The 22,168-nt window shown below is 35.7% G+C and overlaps 1 protein-coding gene across 3 annotated transcripts; it reads left to right on the top strand.

Annotated features, from left to right (window-relative positions):
• The first annotated feature begins 4,406 nt into the window (after nucleotides 1-4,406).
• LOC115444832 (sulfotransferase 1 family member D1) lies at nucleotides 4,407-21,356 on the top strand. 3 transcript variants are annotated; one of them, XM_037437969.1, is made up of 10 exons: nucleotides 4,480-4,542; nucleotides 8,874-8,995; nucleotides 10,272-10,356; nucleotides 11,171-11,305; nucleotides 11,711-11,810; nucleotides 15,990-16,155; nucleotides 16,873-16,999; nucleotides 19,748-19,842; nucleotides 20,411-20,573; nucleotides 21,225-21,356. In XM_037437969.1, the coding sequence occupies exons 2-10, from the start codon at nucleotides 8,900-8,902 to the stop codon at nucleotides 21,338-21,340; spliced, it is 1,083 nt and encodes a 360-aa protein (XP_037293866.1). In that variant the 5' UTR covers nucleotides 4,480-4,542; nucleotides 8,874-8,899; the 3' UTR covers nucleotides 21,341-21,356. The 3 variants fall into 3 exon arrangements, with proteins under 3 accessions (XP_030026625.1, XP_037293867.1, XP_037293866.1); XM_030170765.2 differs by lacking the exon at nucleotides 8,874-8,995 and having other exon boundaries at nucleotides 4,407-4,542; XM_037437970.1 differs by lacking the exon at nucleotides 11,171-11,305 and having other exon boundaries at nucleotides 4,479-4,542.
• The last annotated feature ends 812 nt before the right edge of the window (nucleotides 21,357-22,168 follow it).

The raw sequence follows: 22,168 nt of genomic DNA on the forward strand, positions 1-22,168 counted from the left end.
AGGTTATAGGCTACTATCCCGGGAAAATATATAGTGGGACTTTTATCCCGGAAAACTCCTTTTGCTCGCGGCTTCACCCGCGTGCAAAAGCTAGTTATCCATAAAAATATGCTTTAAATATATGTCCAGTGTACACAATTTAAGTTCAAACGTTAATTAAGTTATAATTGCAAAGTCTTACCGTCTGCCACATTGTATTAACTTGATCTAATGTTGTTAAAGTTATACGTTTAATTAAAACGACGTTCGGAATTATGTAGATTCTTATTTAACTTAATTAAATTTGCACTTTTCTCTAGTCACTAAGACCGATTTTCCGCTGAACGTAGACTACGATTTTTGTCCTATACCGATGTAAAAGTAATTGAGAGAGCGAAATTTATATAATAATAATTATGAAGTTATAAAAGAGGAAGTAACTAAACATATAATATAATTGTTATACCTACGCTGGATACTGCCCACTGTCAGACACGGACCTCCTCTACTACTGAAAGGGATAAGAACTTAATCCACCATACTGGCCGGTTGGCAGACTTCACACACCCTCAAAATCCTTATAACGAATTCTAAGATATGTTTTCTTTCACATTTAAAGCGAAAAATTGATAAACAACACACGTAACTTGGTAACGTGGGTTGTGAATCTGCGAACATTGTGCCGGCAGACCCGTTCCAAACTAGACTGCCATCCCCCCTATGTGGATAACTAAGTATATAAACGATTATTTTTTTATTTGCATACAGCAAATTGAGACCACTACACCTAATGAAAAGTAGAGTGGGATCCAATAGAATGTCGACTGACGACAGATGATTATCCCTCGGCAGTCACAATTATGCCGGCCTGTATGAATCGTACACACACAGGCTGATCCCGGAACGCGACACATTACGTAGGCCACTATGGCAGATTGTAACACCTTGTGTTCGGTGGTCTATCCGGGCGGATATAAAATACTACCACCAGTATATATAACCAATCATTGCCAAAAACATATTATAACAAGAACCATCAATTAATCATTGAGGTCAAGATTTAATCTTTAATATATTATAAATATCACTCCATTGATTGATATAAAAATCCTTTCTGAAATATAACAAGACTATGTTTTTATCATAATTAGAAGTTATACACCTTGCATATATTTCTTTGTACATGTGGTTATTATGCTTAATTTTAAATGAGAATACCTTTATATATTTCTAGAATTAATCCTGCAACATCGCAGTATCTAATATGAAAGTGGCTAATCAAAATTTAATCGCAATAAGTTGTAGCAATCTCCCTTGTTTAACAATTCTAATAGCAGACTTCGCAAATATGCAAAGTAACCTCCCTGCTAACAGTATTTTAATTAATCAAGACCAAAGATGCCCTTTTGTGATGGCTAGTTTATACTTGCGACGCTGTCTGTCTTCTTAGCGACCATTTTAAGTTGATCCTTAAGATAATTATCTATATATATATATAAAAATGAATCCCTATTTCCCTTGGTCACGCCATTACGCGTGAACGGCTGGACCAATTTCACATTTTTTTTTTTTTTTTGTTATGTTTGTTATTGTCACGAGGAGGTACTTATGAAAGAAAAAAATAAAAAAATTGCGCGGAAAATTAAAAAATGAAGTAAACTTAACGAAAATATTAATTTTATATAACTGTCAATTGTTTGAAATAACTGTCAGCGATTGACAGAATGCGCGCTGCATATTCATAGTTAAAACGGGACTGTCTGTCGGGTCAACTAGTTTCCTATATTAGTTAAGTCGTCATAGTATTGTTCAACAGTTTTTCGATTTCGATTAATGTTATAGCGGATGCAGATAATAATCTAGGAACGTGATTTCGATATCAATTTATATTTGAACCTGATTAATTATGATAGTATATATTATGTCATTTTATTCTAAAATTTAGTACCTGTATATAACACCTTGTTGCAGCTGACATTAGGTTTTTTTTTGTTTACTACATCCATGAAACCGGTTACAAACACTTAACATTCATAAAATACAATACAACCTTCAACATATTTGCTACCTTCTTGAAGTGAACACAAGGTACACATTTATTTATATACCCATTTAATCATAAAAAAGCATTAAAATTACATTAAAAACAAAATATCTATACAAACACGTTTCCAATTTCAAAACAAATACAAAAGTTATTTAAAGAACTGGAAACCACAATACTTGCACCCTTTTCAGATGAAATTGACACTTGACTGACTTACGGCAAGCGAGTTACCAATTACTACAGTAGTTTTGTTGTTATAGAAAAATGAACCTTATCAATGGTGTTTAAGGTTGGGTTGATGTATTCGTCGTCTAATCCGTGAAAGAGCAGATTAACGCGAAACGGGGAACCTAGAGAGCATCGGAATGGAAATATTAGATTACCCGCGAATCAATAAGGGTGCTGTTGCCTCGGCATGAATTAACTGGCTTAATATTATATCGAACCATTGTAATGGTTCATTTCTACATCATCTATCTTTTATTAGTTCTCAACTAGGTTTGCTCGGAACTTCAGCTGCGTTAAAGGCTTTCCCCCCACAAAAATCCCGAAATGACTAATGATTCAAATTAAATAATTCAATTTTTCTTACAGCAACAAACTATCGGGATAAAAAGATACGTATAGGTTACTTCTGGACATTGTTTATTCGTAGGCAAATTTTGATCCAAATCAAATCAAATTATTTCTGATAAACATCCACATATTATATTAAACAAAAGGAAACTGACTGAGACAATATACGTTATACAAATTACATTAAAGACATGAAATGTAGCACATAATGCGCTAAATAGAACACGTAGAAGGACTAAGAAAGTATTCTTGAAATTCATTCCTTAAAGAATGAGTGCCATCAAGACATAGCTATATGAAATGTCACAGAGTTTGTTAATTTCAGTAAATTTACAGTGAGGCCTGTAACTAGATAGGCTACAAGGAGAAAGAAATATGATGGAATACCAATGTAAAAGCGGTTCAAATCGAAATTCTTTAAACGTTAGGTCCTTCAAGCGGAGAGTGAAGAAACAATGAAGCAGGCCGGTATAATTGTGTCGACTGTCAAGGGGTGGTTTCATCTCCTGTCAGTCGACATTTTTTCTTGAACTTTACTTCACTCAACACCAGGTGCAATGGATTGCATTAAACCTGATGGTACTTATATACTTTGCCGTACTAAATAGAAAATATAACCTATCCTTTGTTATTCCGGGAAAACTCATTCCTACCACGGCCCAGACGCGAGAGACCATATTATACTATAATAATAATAATAATATCAGCCCTGTATTATATACTTGCCCACTGCTGAGCACGGGCCTCCTCTACTACTGAGAGGGTTTAGGCCTTAGTCCACCACGCTGGCCTAGTGCGGATTGGTAGACTTCACACACCTTCGAAATTCCTATAGAGAACTTCTCAGATGTGCAGGTTTCCTCACGATGTTTTCCTTCACCGTTAAAGCGAACGATAAATTCACAAAGATATTATACTATGCTGTGATAGAGATATCGCAAAATGTTAAATACAACGACGTTTTACAAATAGACGCGTCATAGACTAACAAAATTGCACATAAAAACAGCGCACTATTTACATATAGTCACATACCTGTACAGCCCTAGCAGCTCGCATTAATACGGCCCGAGCGTTGACCGCCGTGGCCATTTAGTTTATTGGTCTCTGGTCGCCATGACAGTTGAATAAAATGATTTTATTAGTTAAAAATACGTTAAATTGTGTATACTTATTACTAAAGTATGAAATGAAAAAAAAATTTTGGAGTATAATTTGAACATCGTCTAAAAACGCAGGCATTTTATTTATAAAAATACAAAAAGTTAGTAACCCGACTAGCCGCGACAGCGGTAGGAGGTTGACTAAGTGAATGTCGAGCAATTGCCTTGCTTTCGTCTTGCCAGTATTGAGCCCGGACAACGTATCTATGTAATAAAAACATCTTAGGTTGAATATGCAACAAATCTAAATATGCTGCAAACCAGTTTCGTCTCTAATTCGTCCAGAACATTACTAATGTATAAAAACTCATTTCAAGTAATTCATTTGTAAAAAGTCGATCATAACAAACATTACTCTAAGACATTTGTCTTAGAGTAATGTTTATCGGTAGAAATAGACAATGATCTATTTAGATCATTGTCTATTTCTACCGATAAATGTTCTGGTACAAAGGATATTGTAGCTCCAATGTATAAAATTACTGGCCATTATGTAATTGAAAATCGAATTAATGATTATATTTTAAATATCGGTTGAAATTCCGTTATAGGCATTCCAAATTCGAAACGATGCTTAATGTGGATTAGTGACTTTTTCAATTAGGAACTGGCATAAAAAAGAAAAATAGACTATGGAATTGCAAATATACTGACAGTAAACCAATGAGTTTGCAACATAAACAAAACTAATATGAATGGCAAAAAGTAACGGCAACACATTCCACGCTCAGTCCAGTGGTTTTGTGACCGCGGAACAGACGGGTGGACAGTGATCGTGTGAGTATATATATTATTACTAGAATATCTTGTTTTAATCTACTTCGTTTTTATATTTAGCCTATATCTGTTTCTTTACATAAACTGTTGTGCAAGCCTGTCGTCAACTTTTCATAATAATATCCGCCCTGTATTATAACCTGTTCCATTGCTGGGATAGTAAAAATAACACAGAATTGTAATGGGAAGGGACAAGATCTTTCTTCTGTTAGAGAACTTTTCAAATACAACTTATAGACAAAAATATATGTATTATGGCATATGGGAGGTCAACTAATACTGGTCATATTAGCTTAGGTGTTAATTTTCGTTCATCGTGTTTGAAATACTTAATGCATTCGTGTTTGCCTTAACCTTGTTGTAATTCCATCACCAAAACAGGAATCTCAACTTAAATAAATCATGTTAAATGTTGGACTCCAATTCGGAGTCGTACTCATAGTGTGGTTTCTAGTTGTAAAACAGGCATTTACTACATAAAATGAAAAGGGATGATCAGGTTGTTAGTTATTGCGCGTTAATTACAAAACGACATTGTTTACTGTTAAAAATCTTACTAATATTATAAATGCGAAAGTTTGCGAGAGTGGATGTATGGATGTAGTACATATGTATGTATTTTTGTTCTTCTTTCACGAAAATACTACTTAACGGATTTGGATGAAACTTTACAGTAATATAGGTTATACATTAAAATAACACATAGGCTACAATTTATAATAATTTTGTGTAATTTTGTCATAATATAACGATACGTATCAAGTAAGTCGGAAAGTAAATTTATCCCGGAAAACTCCATCACGCGAGCAAAGCCGCGAGCAAATGCTAGTTTTGTATAAAATACAAACATAATTTAGCTCACATATTAAAATGAATTAGCAGAGCTTATTTTCGTATAAGCATGACCAGATTGTAAATCGAATTTGCAAATGGAAAAATCACATTTATTTTACGTGCTTGAACTACGAATCGGATGCCGTACCGTCTGGGTCTCAACCTTAACTTTTCGTGCACTATTGATTCCCAAAGTGGTCCAGGTGGACCCCTAGGGGTCCACGGAAGACTTGACGGGGTTCTACTATGACGTGACCAAAAAATTGGGGTCCACATTTTGTAAGCAGGAATCCACAATAATTTATTTGGTTTGATAGTAAAATATTAAAATGTTGGCTTTTCTTCATCTATCAATTTAGGCAAATAATATTTATAGAGGTCGTAAGAAGCACGATGACCCCAACATAAACATGTCCAGACGCCACCGCGATGACTTTGCGGCAGTTGTAATGTACTTTCTCGGCGAAAAAAAAAAAGAAAGTCCATCGGAACCAGCAAAATTTTAAAAGAAGTGTATGAGAAAAGAAAGTTTGGGATCCTCTGCACTAAAGAAGCAAATAAGAGTTGTATTAGGAGTGGGTATCCAGAGAGCATTAACGTCAGGCATCAAAAAAAATTTCAGCACATTAACATATCTCTGACGTAGATTAATTTATAATTGTACTTATCACATTGCAGTTCACACATAAGTAACAAGATAATTTTAATTTGCACTACATGACAAGCAAGTACTCGCCTATATGCTACTGTCCGTACACAACTTTAAAGAATTGTACTACAAAGGCCACTGAACTGCGCTCGCCACACTGTTACATACCGTAAAATTCTAAAATTCTGAACAGCCTTAAATATTTGAACTACGAATCTACAGAACATATTCTGAGCTCCACGGTCATAAAAATAGGTACTATTTAGAAACTGGTACTAAAATTCTATTCCACTTAGTGATTACATTTTTATTGTATGCACAATAAGTTCGTAAATTGTTTTAGGAATCGATTACCTCTATTTTTCCTTTCCTCCTTAAGTCTCAGTTTAGTTTAACTCTATTGCTGATCCCAAGATACATATGCCTAGTTGGGTACCCCTGGAAATTCTAGTATTAAGGATCTCATATTTTTATATAAGTTTATTTTAAGTAGAGTTAAGTAAGTAAGTATGTTTTCCAATAAACGATTTCATTTCACATGTGAAACTGTAATTTCACTACTTCAAACTGGAGCACAACGCTGGGAACAAACAAAGCAATTACCCAGATATACGCACCATCTATGAAATATCAAAACCTAGAATCATTCCATCCATTGGTGAAAATCGTATGAATACGTTTGGTGGTGTTTGAGTTTATTGCATTCAGAGACACGGGGGGAGGACTTTGTTTTATAATATATAGTATCAATGGCGAACAGTAATTAACGAGAAGCGAGATAGATGTGTCATTTTGTAAGAAACTTGTCCTAAATATTTTTAAACTAGCCAATTTGTTTGTAAATTTACAAAATAAAGACTGATATTATATGCGCAAGGTACAAAAAATCATCTTAGTACGTCATTGTACAACTTAGCCAAAGTTCTTTTGCTTTTTCTCTGTTTCATCGGACTATTTTTGATTTATAGTCACAGAAGTAGCTGAACAAGTCCAAAACTTCAAATTCCCTATACACGTTCAATTTAATTAATCTATCTTTAAAATGGTTTTATTAAAGACTACGGCCTTTTTGGAATGACCTTTAGCGAAACACACCCCGAACTATACGGATGTTAAAGTTAAAGTTTAAAGGCATTCTCTGACTCTCTTTCACTTATAAGAAGCTGGAACATCTCCGAGCGCTACACTCTACTTTTTACTCTCGATAAGATTTTGAAAGAGGCAAAACTTCGAAGTGAAACTGTTGTACCTTTGTTCAACATATTGCTTATTAAATCAGTTCCGTCTAAATTTCATACAGCGTCTATTAGAGCATCCTAATGACAAGACAATAATCAGTCAAAGGTAAGAGCGAAACGTTAGGCAATTAGCCGGTAACTACTATCAGAACCATATTCCCTTGTACATGCTCAAATAATCCGTTCCCAGTCATTCGAAAACGCTCCGACAGTTCACAGCAATGTCACCTCTATCGCCCGTTCACTTTGATGTAGACAGATCGATTTAATTTTAGCGTTATTGTAATTAAAATTAAGCTCCCTACCTGCCAGTATTTCATTTGAAAACGTACATTTTAGGACAAATTAAGTACTTCTAAATGAGTATTTGAAATACTTCGAGGGTATGAAGTCATTTCAAAGAGAACTTTATTTATTAGATTAATTTATTTTCATTTGTTATTTTGGTATAATAATATCAGTCCTGTATTATATACTTGCCCACTACTGAGCACGGGCCTCCTCTACTACTGAGAGGGATTAGGCCTTAGTCCACCACGCTGGCCTAGTGCGGATTGGTAGACTTAACACACCCTCGAAATTCTTATAGAGAACTTCTCAGGTATGCAGATTTCCTCACGATGTTTGCCTTCACCGTTAAAGCAAGCGATAATTCACAAAGAATACACACATAATTTTTTAGAATAATCAGAGGTGTGTGCCCTTGGGATTTGAACCTGCGGACAATCGTCTTGGCAGACCGTTCCACAACCAACTAGGCTATCGCCGCTTATTTTGGTATAAACTCTTAATATAGTGTTTACCGTCTCCTTGATTTAGTAGTAGCGTATAAGGTAAGAGCTGTGGACCGGGACGTTCTAATGTCGATTCCCATATTAGCTACAATATGATTTCTGTAACACGATTAAAACGGGAGGAAGTCCAATAGAAAGACAGGTAACGAATGGTCACAAAAACTAGCTGCAAACCACACTTTGTTGTGGGATAATTTATTATGTAGTGTGTAATCCCCCGACAGTCCACCTAAGGGAAAATATTAAAAACTTTGATTATTGACCACATTTTGGCCGACACTACATTACGGACCGTATTCATTAACGCCAAGAATGAACCGAAAATGAGATGTAAGGATGAATCCTTACCTCTAGTCTAGTCTAGAATCTAGATAGACTAAATTCCATTTGTTTTAATTAAACTGTCTGTCGTGTAACAATTACTTTTATTGAAGTAGTAGTTACTCGGGATTTAATCGTTGAATGTTTCTATTGTCATGATATCTTTGTCATACACGGAGGTCAACTTATACTGGTTTTGCTGGAGACTGTATGAACCAGCTTGTTACACCAGCGCCATGTCAAACGATTGTTAATTTACTGCAAAGGCAATAATACGCTAAAATCAACCTAGGTATATTCCAACTGCCTTGTATATTTATACCCTCAAGCAGCGGTATTCGACCACAGCTGTGAGTTTGAAAAACATAGTAGTCATGAAGTAATGTGTTGTATAAAAATATTTCGTGTATTCAATTTTTATATGTCTCTATAGATTTATATTATTTTGTAGTCAAATGTTTATATTGTATTGTACTCATTTACGTTATATCCAAGGTGTTGGACGACCCTAAGGCATCACTATGGGATGCCTTGTTCAGAGTTCGGTTTTGCTTCTATATATGAGCAGTTCGCTTACATACATCGATTGCTGGAGTCAACATGCAGTTGAAAAAAAGGTAGATATAAATAGCTCAAATATTAATGGAAAGAAAGGATTCGATAATTAAAAATTACAAATACACGGACATATATACTAACCAATGATGCAACCAGTGCATCCAATTTCGCAATATGTATTCCCATGACGTAATAGGGAGCGAGCCTATCGCTATATCGGGCACTAATTCCAGACTCCCTGCTGATAGTACTGAATAGAAAGGGAAACAATATCACTTTGCCAAATAGTTGTACCGCGCACGCAATGCAGACGCCAACAAGGCAGTCAATATATAAAATATTTAAAAAATTCTCAAAACTATTATAATGAAACATCAAATAGTATAAAGTAATAAATATAAATAATTCGGTACTTTTATTTTTGCTAAAACAGCCGAATTCCCCTCTAAACAAATTCAACATCATTTTGATTCTATCTAAATTAGTTGTCAATTACTGTTGACGAAGTAGACGCCGCTTGTTATGAAATTCCTTTGGGCATCGTGACGGGCTGACAAAACAAAATTAAGGGCTGTTTGAAACCCTCCTTGACGTTGAAGTAGTAAGAAACATTGGTTAACGAAATTTATAATTTTTGTTCCTTGCCAGTAAAGTCAGTAAAATGTTGTCCAAAGACAAAGCGGAAAGATGTAGTACTAAGGGATATAAGATAATATCAAATTCTACAAAAACGAAATCTTGGATAGAGCGAAATGGAGAAAAAACGAGGAAAGGTGACCTGACTACCATATGGGATATATAGCTTGGAAGGGAGAGAGAGAATTGTTAGTGAATTGCACAAAAACCGTAAAGGATACTCGTTTAAGAGTTTTTTATGACGTGACAAATGTGCATTCTACACCTGACGGTAAGCCGTAAAGGCAATGCAATCAAAAAAGTAACCTGCAACTCTCGATAAACTCTACAAATATCACTCACGAAAACTAACGAGAAGCGATTTTTTAGAAACTTTCCCGCCTTCACATCCACCCTTAAAACTCCTGTAAGCTAGGACCAGCAATATAACGGAAAGCGATTGCTGTTGCTATAGTATTTTGTGTCATTGATAAGATTTCGACAGGCCCAAAACACCCCTAGCTTTCCTAGCTTCCTTCACCCTATTCTTTAAAGTCGACAGCGGTTCCTTGCGTATCAGGTGCGAATGCATGACTCTTCTGGTAGTAGATGGTTATAGGTTTGGAGATCATTTAAAATTAGGTGACTGAGCCGCTCGTTTTTCACTCGACTTTGTTACCTGTCAATATAATTCACAATAATTTAATACTTTGGTTTCAGTTGACGACAATGCAAAAACAATTCCCGCTCGATATCGTACCCCTAACTGATGAAGAAGACAAAATAGTCAAAAAGTATTACAAAGGTAAATATTTTTAAAGCCTCAAAAAGATTTTCATTTTACGGACTACCATTTTAAATAAACGACCCCAATAGCTTTTTTCAATTCATCGTGATAATGGACCAATTAGAGCATAGTTTTTTTTACATGCTTACAAATAACGTATTTTTATTGTTTTACTTTTGGGATCGTTTTATTAAAATAACTGTTAACTAAGACTTATGATTATGTGAAGGAATCTAAAGCCTCGTACACAATGTTATTTTTGATTCATAAGTTTAAATTGTAATTAGATATTTGAATATATTATCTGAAAATAAATGTACGCAACGATATAGTTTTTACGAAGTTAATATTTTAGGTATAATTTTGATGTTATGTATTTTGTAGTAAGCAGTCGGCATAATAATATATTAAACTTGTTTCATATTGTTGACTCCAAAGTAATTTCAAACGTCGTGAAGCAATATGACCCATACATATTGTTACTTATTTATCTATAAAATACTTTCATAATTTTATTTAGTGTGTTATAAATTAGATAGGGGTTATTTTGGTTTTTTGTATTGTATTGTATCTACGAAGATTCGTACGTTTAATATTACGTATAGCATCAGCAGAAAAACCCAAATATCACTTTTCCCGACCTGGGATTCTAACCTAGGACCTCAGAGCGTTGTCGTACCGCGCATGCAGTATAACTTCGCAACCAAGTCAGTCAGACCTTCAGCAGAAATTTGAACGACAATATCCGGAAATCGTATCTTCAATTTATATTATTTTCAAGAGTCATATGATTTTCAAGAAAAGTCTCATTTTACAAATCTGCCATTCCTAGATTATACTCGCCGGTTCCTACGGGTTGGTCCCCAGGGATATTTCAGCACCCCAGGGTATGCTGACCACGCAGCAGACATCTACAATCTGGAAGTGAGGCCTGATGATGTGTGGGTCACCACATTCTCTCGATCAGGTCATTAAATTATAATTAATAACTAATCGTACGCGCGCGATCATTTCTGATATCTAACTTTAAAAATAATTCTGTCGATGAGATTCGGGATATAGACCTTATCTGAGCATTTTCACACACACACATCACGCATTTATCCCCGAAGGGGTATGCAGAGGCGCAACCAAGGCACTCACTTTCCGCCAAGTGTGTTCCGTCACATGATGTAATAGGGGGCGAGCCTATCGCCATATCGGGCACTAATTCCTGACTCCGGGCTGATACTGAGCAGAAAAACCCAAATATCACTTTGCCAGGCCCAGGTTTCGAACTCAGGACCTCAGAGCGCTGTCGTACCGCATGCAGTACAACTACGCCACCGAGGCAGTCCTGAGCATTTTATATATATTTCTATTTTAATGTTAGGTACAACATGGTTGCAAGAACTAGTGTGGCTGGTAGCAAACGACCTGGACTTCGAGAAAACTACCAACGAACCCTTCACCAAAAGATATGCCTACATTGAGTAAGTCACTACACTTATGATTGTGTTCTCCATTGGTCATTTAGACCAAAGTAATTATGTCCATATTATAAAACAACTTTTACTGTAATATAAAAGCAACTAGATGGTAGCACGATACCAAAGTATTTATCAATTATAATCGATCGGTTTAAACGTAGAAGGAAAAAATAAATTAGGAAACCTGTATACCCGAAAATTATCAAAATAAATTTGGAGGGTATGTGATATCTGCCAAGTTGCACTAAGCCAGCGTGGTAGACTAATGCTTAAACCTCAATATAAATATAAATATAAACAAAAATATAAAATGCTTTATTCATCACGTAGGCGAACATAGTTGTAATTATGATAAGTCAAGGTACATGAGAATATTTAATTATTACTTAATTAAATTAGCTTATATAAACAAAGACAATTTATATTGAAAATAAAATAAATGAAAAATATACTTAGTAAACAAAGAAGCCAGCTCGGGCTGGCAGGGAAGAAGAGAATAGTAGAGAGGACCCGTACCTAGCAGTAGCAGTATATGATACTGGGCTGGCATTATTATAATTATTACTAGCTTTTAATCACGACTTCGCCAGCATGAAGTTTTTCCGAGATAAAAGTCCCGCGTTATATTTCCCGCGATAAAAAAAAATTGCCTTTATCACCCAGGTGTTATGTAACTTCCTATTAGTAAAAAAATGGTTTAATAGTTCTTGAAACTATCGTGTTTAAACAAACAAACTCTTCAGCTTTGTATATTAGTATAGATTGATTAGATGGCAATTCAACATTTGTCATTGTTAGGTGATAGGTCTCACGTATGCAAGTGTATGAATAGGTATTGTTTATTTTCATCTATAAGCAGGAGATGTCAGCACGATCGCATGTCAGTGAGCTTTGTAATTCTGGCTTATGGGTTGCTACTTTTTTTTATATAGCACAGCAATATGACCTTACTTCACTGATGGTAAGTGGGTTAGGGCCCATATAGAATATCGATTGACTTCAGGTGATACCCCTAACCAGTGAACATAATTATGCCGGCATTGGAACCCAATATCCACAGGCTAATCCCGGAACGTGACAGATATGTTAGTTGTTAATGGGCAGTTCCAATGAGACGAGCGAATTGTCCGTCTCGTCATTAATATAAAACGTCATACCTCGTTGCCAGATATTTTTCCTCCACAATCAACACGCGCAACCATTTACGTCAAATGTAATCGAATCAATTTTATAGAACCAAATCTATTCCAATAAGCATATCATAGCGAACTTTACTCTGATTATTAAATATGACTTTAATATCTCATAAAACATGATAAAATATGTTTACTAAGCAAAAACTACTATCAACTCTTGTGTTCCAATTTGAAAGTCATTGTAGCGAATGTGTGGAATTTTACGTATGAGAGCGAATGACTTACCGTTTTGAGTGTCTCACATCTGAAGGATTGCGACTTCGCTTTTTGAGTATTATCAAGATGACAAACGGAATGTAATGCATAGCTTTGCAGACAGTGTTGATGTTAGTGTTACAGATAGTATCGGTTATCATCCTATGATTGCCTTGTATCTCGGCTTGTTAGATAAAAATCTTATTGAGAAGGTTTATCTACCTAAACAAATGTGTAAGTAGTCTATTCATAAAAGTGCAAATAATTCAACAGGCAATGATCTTAATTTTTGCGAAGTAAAGTTGCAGAGTTTGTTAATTTTTTTGACAGTCTGAAAAACTCTTTATGACTAGCAAGCAACAATAGTCTTATGCTTCAGGTTACTTTCTATTAGAGAACGGTTGGAAATGTTTCGCGAGCAATGCTACATACGGAGTTAAATTAAGTTTTGATTTTTCGAAGCGTTTCTATAGACTTTTAAAAAAATCTTCGGGGTAAGTTCCCCTCTACCTAACTACCCTTAATACAAGTAATAGCGTTGGCTGTATTAACACAACACCAATTAGGAATTTCGGCGCGAAATTTTTGAAAGTGGTGTGGCAAATATTTCTCCCATACGCGCTCATGGGAAAAATATAAAAGGTTAACGCGACCGGAGCCGCGACCAAACCTTTAATATTAAAAATAGATATTCATAGTTACCAAAATAACTCGTCCTAAGCGTTAAATCCTGTTATATCGGTGATTCAACGATCGATAGATAAGATCTGTTTCATTCAAGGCTGAATCATCACAGAGTGCCAGTGGGAGTGATATTGATAAATATTAACCCGTGACACGTTTTATACAGTGTGGGTAAGAGTGAAACGCACGGCTTTTTAAACGGTTTTATTGTCATCTCAGATCTTAGTCACTAATAAGCGATTTTGTCCATTTATATTTGAAATGAAAATGAAAACACAAAGGATATTTTTTTTTTCAAATGAATCACATAATTTTTTTTTTATGCCAAGGGGGTCAAGTGCTTGTTTCTCATAAGGTGAGGGAGAGGGGGGGTTCGAGATTCCGCTACTTGATACGTAGTTCGTCCCCTTACACAAAGGATATTGTTATACATAAGGAATATACGAAGTATGAATGCATAATCGTTGACGACCGTTCCTCTCCCATTGACCGTTCTGAGCCGAGGTTCATAACCCGGTAGTGGGTTACCCTCAGCATGGTCGCTTAATTTTCAAGGGTTGCGTGCTCCTAAAGCGCTCAGTTAAAAGTCCGTAGTGTTTGTATAAGCCAGCCCTTTCCAGGCTAACAAAAGTAGTCATGTTAAAAAAAATCTACGAATTTTACAGTAATGTGCGAAATGGATAAATGTAGGGAACGGTCCCCATACTAGGCAAGCCTGTATCGTGGAGTCCCGTGACATCACGCAGAACTGCTTTTACCACAGTTTGAAAGTACATATTTGCAGATGGGCCCCATGGAAATATTTTTAAAGCCGCTTTGTTAGTTTGGTGTTTAATCCGTATTAACTAGAATGAGTATGTTTCCCAAGTAAATGAAATTGCGAATTTAGCTTTTCCGTCACTTTTTCACTGGTGTTTTTATGTCGGAGTTTGTTGGGTTCATTATTTAAATCCCCAAAAACACTAGTACGACTATACAGCATTCGCCAATTTATTTTTCATCCCGTGATGATTCACGATCTCCACAAATCCGCTAGTGTATGTTTTTAGGAATCAGGATCACATAGTTTTGCTAGTCCGATATGAAAACCGAATCTCCAAAAGTAAGTTTGAATCAAAAAACGGTTTTAAATTATGTTTTTAACGATTTTTGTAAAGCCCCCTTTACATTGCATATTTTTAAATGACATTACTAAAACTACAAAAGATTTTATGTTATGTTTTCTAGCAGAGATTGGAGACAAGCACTGGATAGTTTTGTCTAATCTCATACTCACTCTCATCATCACACATCTCGTACTCACCCACATCACACACGCCACTTGTTAATATGTTGCACGTGCCAGCTGAATAGACTTATTACGTAGGTATACCTACTTAGTCGTATCATAAATGCCGATGTAGGTATGCCATAAAACTGGCATCTCTGGGGTTTAATTTGGTGTAGTTTATTTACACCTATTTTAAGTATATAGTAATAATATTTATTTATACCAACTAAACTAAAGTAAGTACTTTGAACCTGAATTGTCGTTATTTTTTTTTATATATGCACGTCAAACTCATCCCACTGCACTCGATGGTAAATGGTGTGGGGTCAAATAGAATAGCGATTGACGAGAGATGATTACCCCTCGACAGTCGACACAATTATGCCGGCCCGTTTTAACATACATAGGCTGAATTGGATTAAATCTGCGCTAAACGAATTTCGGCTAAGGCGGCCCATTTCAACAGAGATCAACCAGGTACGTCTCCCACGTACATATACCTAGTCCACAAGTGTGTATATAACACACAGGCGTTCTATGTTCCTTCATTCTCATAGTCGACAATCCGCGATGACCGGAGAGGGATCACGCAGGACCAACGGCCTTACATGCTTTCCGAGGCACGGAGATATCACACACCAAGTTCTTGACTCCAAGATGAGACTTTAAAAATTTTAAGATGGAAAAATCCAGTCACAAATATTTTTGGCCTGGCCGGGGATTCCAAACCAGGGCCTCAGCACGGTAGTGGCACTCGTACCGTGTACGCAGTGCAACTACACCACCGGAGTAGTCTATATAATTTACTTAATGTAACTCACCTACCTAACTTCTCAGGTACCCCACTCAAGCTTCGGATATTACTAAGATTGTCCCTACAAATCCATCGCATCGGGCGACGTTCGACGACTTCCGAACACTGCCGAATATGACGTCACCGCGGTTTCTCAAGAGCCATCTACCTCTGTCTTGCCTGCCACCAAACCTTCTGGACACTGCTAAGGTATAAAACTAAATTTAGTCTAGAAAGCTCTTGCAGCAATGTATACGAAAGAATATTCACATGCCTTTACACAAATATCAAGGCTGTCCATCCATCCATTTGTATTTGCCCGTCAAGAGTAGTCCGCTGTCTGATTTGTCGCCAAACATTGCAAAATTAGTAGCTCAAAGACTCTAAAGAGGTTTAACTAGTTAACATTTTTGTTATCAATTTAATTAAATTGTGTATGGATTAAAGCTTATATAGCCCAAAATATATATTTATATTATACCATTATGATAATAAAGTATATTATCCTAATGGTATAAAAATATATTTCAGATATCAGTGGCTATATGTAGCCACTGATGCGCTGATATCTGGCCCGCAGGCGGACTTGGGTCCAAAATTTGTGACCACTTCCAATATTGGTTAGCGGCTTTGGTCTACATATATGACTTAGCACAAATCCTGCAATTCTAAAAAAATTGCAGATGTCAGCTTGCTTTAATTGTTTATACAGTGAAAACGATTTGGTAAACCAGACTTCTGCAAGTTTTCTTGCTAATTTTAATCATTACATGTTTTGTCGCCTTGTTACTGATTTTTAATCGGACGTCGGTGTCAACGTCGCCTTTTACAGTCAACCATGACAATCCAAATTGATAAATAATCCTAGTTGATAATTTACGAAAAAGTAAAAATGAAATAATAAAAATTGTGGTTTACACATTACAGGTTTTCTACATAGCGCGGGACATTCGTGACGTCGCGGTGTCATTCCATTTCGCGCATAAACTGTTCAGATATTTCGACGATGACGTCACTTTTAAGGAGTTTTGGGACTTGTTTAAAAACAATTTAAGTAAGTATTGAAACAAATTATAATAATTTTGAACAATTTTTTTTTGTTTTGATTAATATTATATCATAATGTCATACAGAACTGCGCTATAATAATTTTATTGCAGCATAATTGATCTGGCTTGATAATAATGGCCCGTTTTTTATCCAGAACAAAGTTCACAGTATAATTACATTCTGAAATAGCATTTTACAGCCACAAATTTAAAAATCCCGATAAACTAAATAAGAACATCTCCTAAAAATAGCAACCACGCGGTCCACAAAGTAAGGGCATGACCAAAGAGAATTAGACATGACCACCTAAATATAGTTATTTATTTTTTTATTTTTATTTAACAAAAGGCACATATCACAATCATTATAAACAATACTTAAGCACTAAATTACATTAGGACTAGATTGTCTTCCTTAAACCTATATTCTCTTTACTATATTTTTTATACTCGCCACAAGTTCTTTACTAAATACTTACATAATATTTTACATTTATCTCTTCCGCGATTATCACAAGTCCACGTGTATAAGGAAAACATGTATGTCGGCCTGTTTATTGCACACATCAATGGCCATATCATGAAATACATGAGTATTAAGTAATGGCTTTTTATTATATCAAATCTATTACGCTTATGTCCGTTCGAGCGGAATTTAAGGCAAAGGTAAGTAGGTAATAAATAATTATACATCGCATATAAGTTTCTACAAAGAATAGATAATATATAATATATATAAATAATATTAGCCCTGTATTATATACTGCCCTAATGTTGGGCATGGGCCTCCTCTACTAGTGACAGGGAATAGGCCTTAGTCCACCACGCTGGCCTAGTGCGGTTTGGTAGACTTCACTCACCTTCAAATTTCCATTAAAAAAAAGAACTTCTTGGGTATGCAGGTTTCATCACGATGTTTTCCTTCACCGTTAAAGCGAACGATAAATTCACAAAGAATACACACATGATTTTAGAAAAGTCAGAGGTGTGTGCCCTTGAGTTTCGAACCTGCGGTCATTCGTCTCGGCAATCCGTTCCGCAATCAATATACATATAATAGATCAGGAAACGAGTTCCTAAGTTGTTCCAACTAATATCGAAATGTTTCAACCCTCTATGAAATATAACCACAATATCAAAAATTAGACAATGCTCTGAAAGCCTACAGGGAGAAGACTTATGATACGTAAGGGCAACAAACAGGCCGACATAATTGTGTCGATTGGCGAGAGATAATCATGTTTCGTCAGTCGACACCCTATCTGGAATCCACTTCGCTTATCATCATGTGCAGTGAGGTTATATTAACGTGTTGGTAAAGTATAAAGTAGTACAACAATTACACATTTTAGACGCTTAAAATAATGTAGGTACTAAAGGGCGTCGCCACGGGGCCAGGGAGGAGCCGCTACCCCCCGCTCCTAGAGGTTCTAAAACTCGAATGAATTCTCCAATTCCATTCCTAATGTTCCGTACGCTCAATCACGCTCAGATCTATGTTATTGTTAAAGCGGGAGAATGGAGGAGGAACATGTGCTGTCGACTTCACCTACAATTCATACTTTTCTCATTCTCCATACCAACTTTCCCCTAGACCCCCCCCCCCCCCGCCATCGGCTACCGTCGGCTGGTGACGCTAATATAGGTACTGTATACCGTTTCTATATTGTCAATGACCGACTCTTATAAAAGTACCAGATGCCTAGAAAATCTGCGATAAAGTTTAAATTTCTTTCGAAATGAAATAATGGTTTCGATATAATTTTATCAGATACCTACATCTTAGTCGACGCCGCGCGCTCCTCTCGGTGTCGAGCATTTCAACAATTACACTAAGTTTAAGTGCGACATATAAATACATTTATTACACTATTTATTTTATTAAATATACAATGATAACTATATAACATTTTTTCTTTAACTAGTAATTAAAAAATAATAATAACTTCTTTAAGAATTATTTTTTAATTACGTAAAAGTTTCTCCCTTTCTATTGTTTTGCCGTGCCTTGCAGGGTCCACGATTATGTACCTTAATTTGTAAAACCTATTTAACAATTGTAGAATGCAATAAATTAATTGATTGATTGGCGTTGATTTTTTAACTGGAGTTAAAGGACGCCAGCCGCAAGGCAAGCAAATCAACCACACTGTCGCCGACTCTCGCGCACGTGCAATGTGCTATTTTGTCCTGACGCGATGTTTTATGGTCATTTACCAATTTAAATTTTTTTTTAAGTCTTCTCTTTACATTTAGGTGATATTCAGAGATATCATCGTACTTGTAAGCATACATACAATGCAGCAATTGTAGTCACTTTAATCACATACGTCTTGTAGTAGACGTAACGGGCAACCATAGAGTAACTTGAATATAAGGTAAACTGAATAAAACGAGAGTGTAAGGATGAATAGCACTCGCGTAGCCTGCGCTTGCGTCTTTCTCTTGTCGATCACAGTGAGGAATCGTTTTTATATAATACCTATACATATACGCACACATCACGCATTTATCCCCGAAGGGGTATTTAGAGGCGCAACCAAGGCACCCACTTTTCGCCAAGTGTGTTCCGTCCCATGATGTAATAGGGGGCGAGCCTATCGCTATATCGGGCACAAATTCCGGGATGATACTGAGCAGAAAACCTCAAATATTACTTTGCCCGACCCGGGGTTCGAACCCAAGACATCAGAGCGCTGTCGTACCGTACATTATTATATATGTTAGTGAATGGTTAAATCCTATGTCCTCAGTCCTGCACACGCCGATATTTCCGCACGTGCAGGAGGCGTGGTCTCAAAGAAACCATCCCAATTTGATGTTCTTATTCTACGAGGAAATGCAGAATGTGAGTATTTTTTGTGTTATGGAGAAACGAACATACGGTTGTAATAATTTATTTTAGATTATCTATGCCAATATATAAAGCTGAAGAGTTTGTTTGAACGCGCTAATGTCAGTAACTATTATACTAAACCGATTTTGATTATTTTTCACAAATAGGAAGCTACACTACTCGTGGTATAGGCTATTTTTATCCCGGGAAACTTTAAAGCGGGATTTATCTCGGAAAAAGTTTTTCATGCCGGGGGAGTCGCGAGCCACAGCTTATATATATCTTTAATTATGCATTTGCGATTATTTTGTACAAACCGCAGATGTTTTTTTATCAACAATCAATAGTAGTATAACATACCGAAGCCCTCAAATTCATTATTTGCATTAATGCAAAGCATAGCATTCCACTAGATCTTTCGTATCTAGCATCTAGGTATAATCGTTCCTAATGCAGCGTAGTCGTAAAAACAAATAAACCGGTATTAGCTACTCTAAAAGACTCATACGAAGTCTATGGACATAGCAATGAAGAATTTTCAAGCAATTATGAACGGTAGTTGTTATTGTTTAATTTCCAGGACTTACCTGACGTGATTGACCGTGTGTGCACTTTTCTTGGCCGGGAATATTCAAAAGAGCAGAAAGAAAAATTGGCATCGCATCTGAGCTTTGAAAATATGAAAAAAGGACCAAAATTGGCACAGAGCAGTGGCCAAAACGAAAAGACTTTCTTTAGAAAAGGTAAATATACTTGATACTAAATACTGTATATTATATTGTACTTACTTAAATGGAAAAACATCTATACTAATATATAACGCTGAAGAGTTTGTGTGTACGCGGTATCTAAGGACCTACGTAAGCGTTGGACGTTCACCTGCAAGGTGGACAGACGAATTGATAAAGATCGCAGGAACGTGCTGGATACAAGCCGCTTTCAACAGGTACATCTGGAAATCTTTGGGGGAGGCCTATGTTCTGTTTATTGGCTGATGATGATGAATCTGAGGATCTACATAACCGATTTTATAAATTCTTTCACTAATAGGAAGTTACTACTCTCAAGTGCTCTGATGGTAATTGTAGTGGGGTCCAATAGAATATCGACTGACGAGAGATGATTACCCCTTGGCACTAGACACAATTATGCCGGCCTGTTGGAACCGGAAGACATATATAGAAAAAATAACACACGGGTGTCCTTATGAACACAAATTAAATAGATCTTTAACACTTGTTTGTTTTACGCACACTAATATGCCAATACAAGTTTTTATAAAATATCTTGCGCATGAGCATTTCATTTTTGACAAAAAGAAAAAATCATAAGCCGCGTTCTTATGTCGTTTAAGCATATGTAGTATAATTATTTATTTATTTATTACGCTGTAGGTAAATCTGGAGGTTGGGTGGAATACTTTGATGATGAAATGAAGAAAGAAGCTGAAGAATACATACAGAGAAACCTTGAGAAAACCGACATGCGCTACCCTACAACAAACAAATAAATGAATATAAAATTATTACCTACCGTTTTCTTCATAACATTTCTTAGATATAACAGGATAGGTTCTATCAATAACACTCATTTTAGCGTATTTTTTTAGCGTCGATCAGAAAACGGATGATCGAATCACCTGCTTAAGTAATATACCCAATACTGATAAATTTTACGACGTGTTTAGTGACAACGAACGAACTCAATTATTTTATCTCAAATGAAATATAAATAGGATGCAGTATAGATAGAAACATAGACAAAATCATCGTACATAAAAAAATATATAACTACAACAAACACTTACTGCACAGTTTTGGTATCACAAAAAAAATCATAATTGTTGTAGTCATTTTATGCAAAGAATCAAGAAAAATGTATTTCCTCTCATTGATCCACATGTCGTCACCTCATCAGTGCTGGCTCACATTCGTGCTCATTACAAGGCCCTAAGTTACTTTTTCCTTAGTTCGCAAAATATTTTAAAAAATTGTGTTGGAAAAGTTTTAAGACAATAATTCACGATTTCCTCTTTAATTATCTTTTTGGATTATTGGAATTATTTACTGAAAAAGACTTGGAATCGTGTAAATATAAAATTGAATATGCAATTACAAAAGGGCAAATCTCATAAATATAAAATATCTCTAAATGTATATATAATAACAAATAACAACAAAACTTCTATAATTTTTTATTGCTAATTGAACCGAAATTGTAAACCAAAAATACAGTCATTTTTTACACTAGGTACTTAACAAAATATTAGTTTCTTCCGTTTCCTTAACTTTTTACATTTTCAGACATGTGCCCTTTTTAAAATTGCGTATTCAATTCA

This window comes from Manduca sexta, chromosome 12 (assembly GCF_014839805.1).
Source record: "Manduca sexta isolate Smith_Timp_Sample1 chromosome 12, JHU_Msex_v1.0, whole genome shotgun sequence".
NCBI lineage: Eukaryota > Metazoa > Arthropoda > Insecta > Lepidoptera > Sphingidae > Manduca > Manduca sexta.

Coding starts and splice junctions, on each gene's coding strand:
- LOC115444832 (XM_037437969.1), top strand. CDS start 8,900: ATGGGATGCCTTGTTCAGAGTTCGGTTTTGCTTCTATATATGAGCAGT. Junction 11,811..15,989: donor AAAAGATATGCCTACATTGA/GTAAGTCACTAC, acceptor CTAACTTCTCAG/GTACCCCACTCAAGCTTCGG. Junction 19,843..20,410: donor TCTACGAGGAAATGCAGAAT/GTGAGTATTTTT, acceptor TTTAATTTCCAG/GACTTACCTGACGTGATTGA.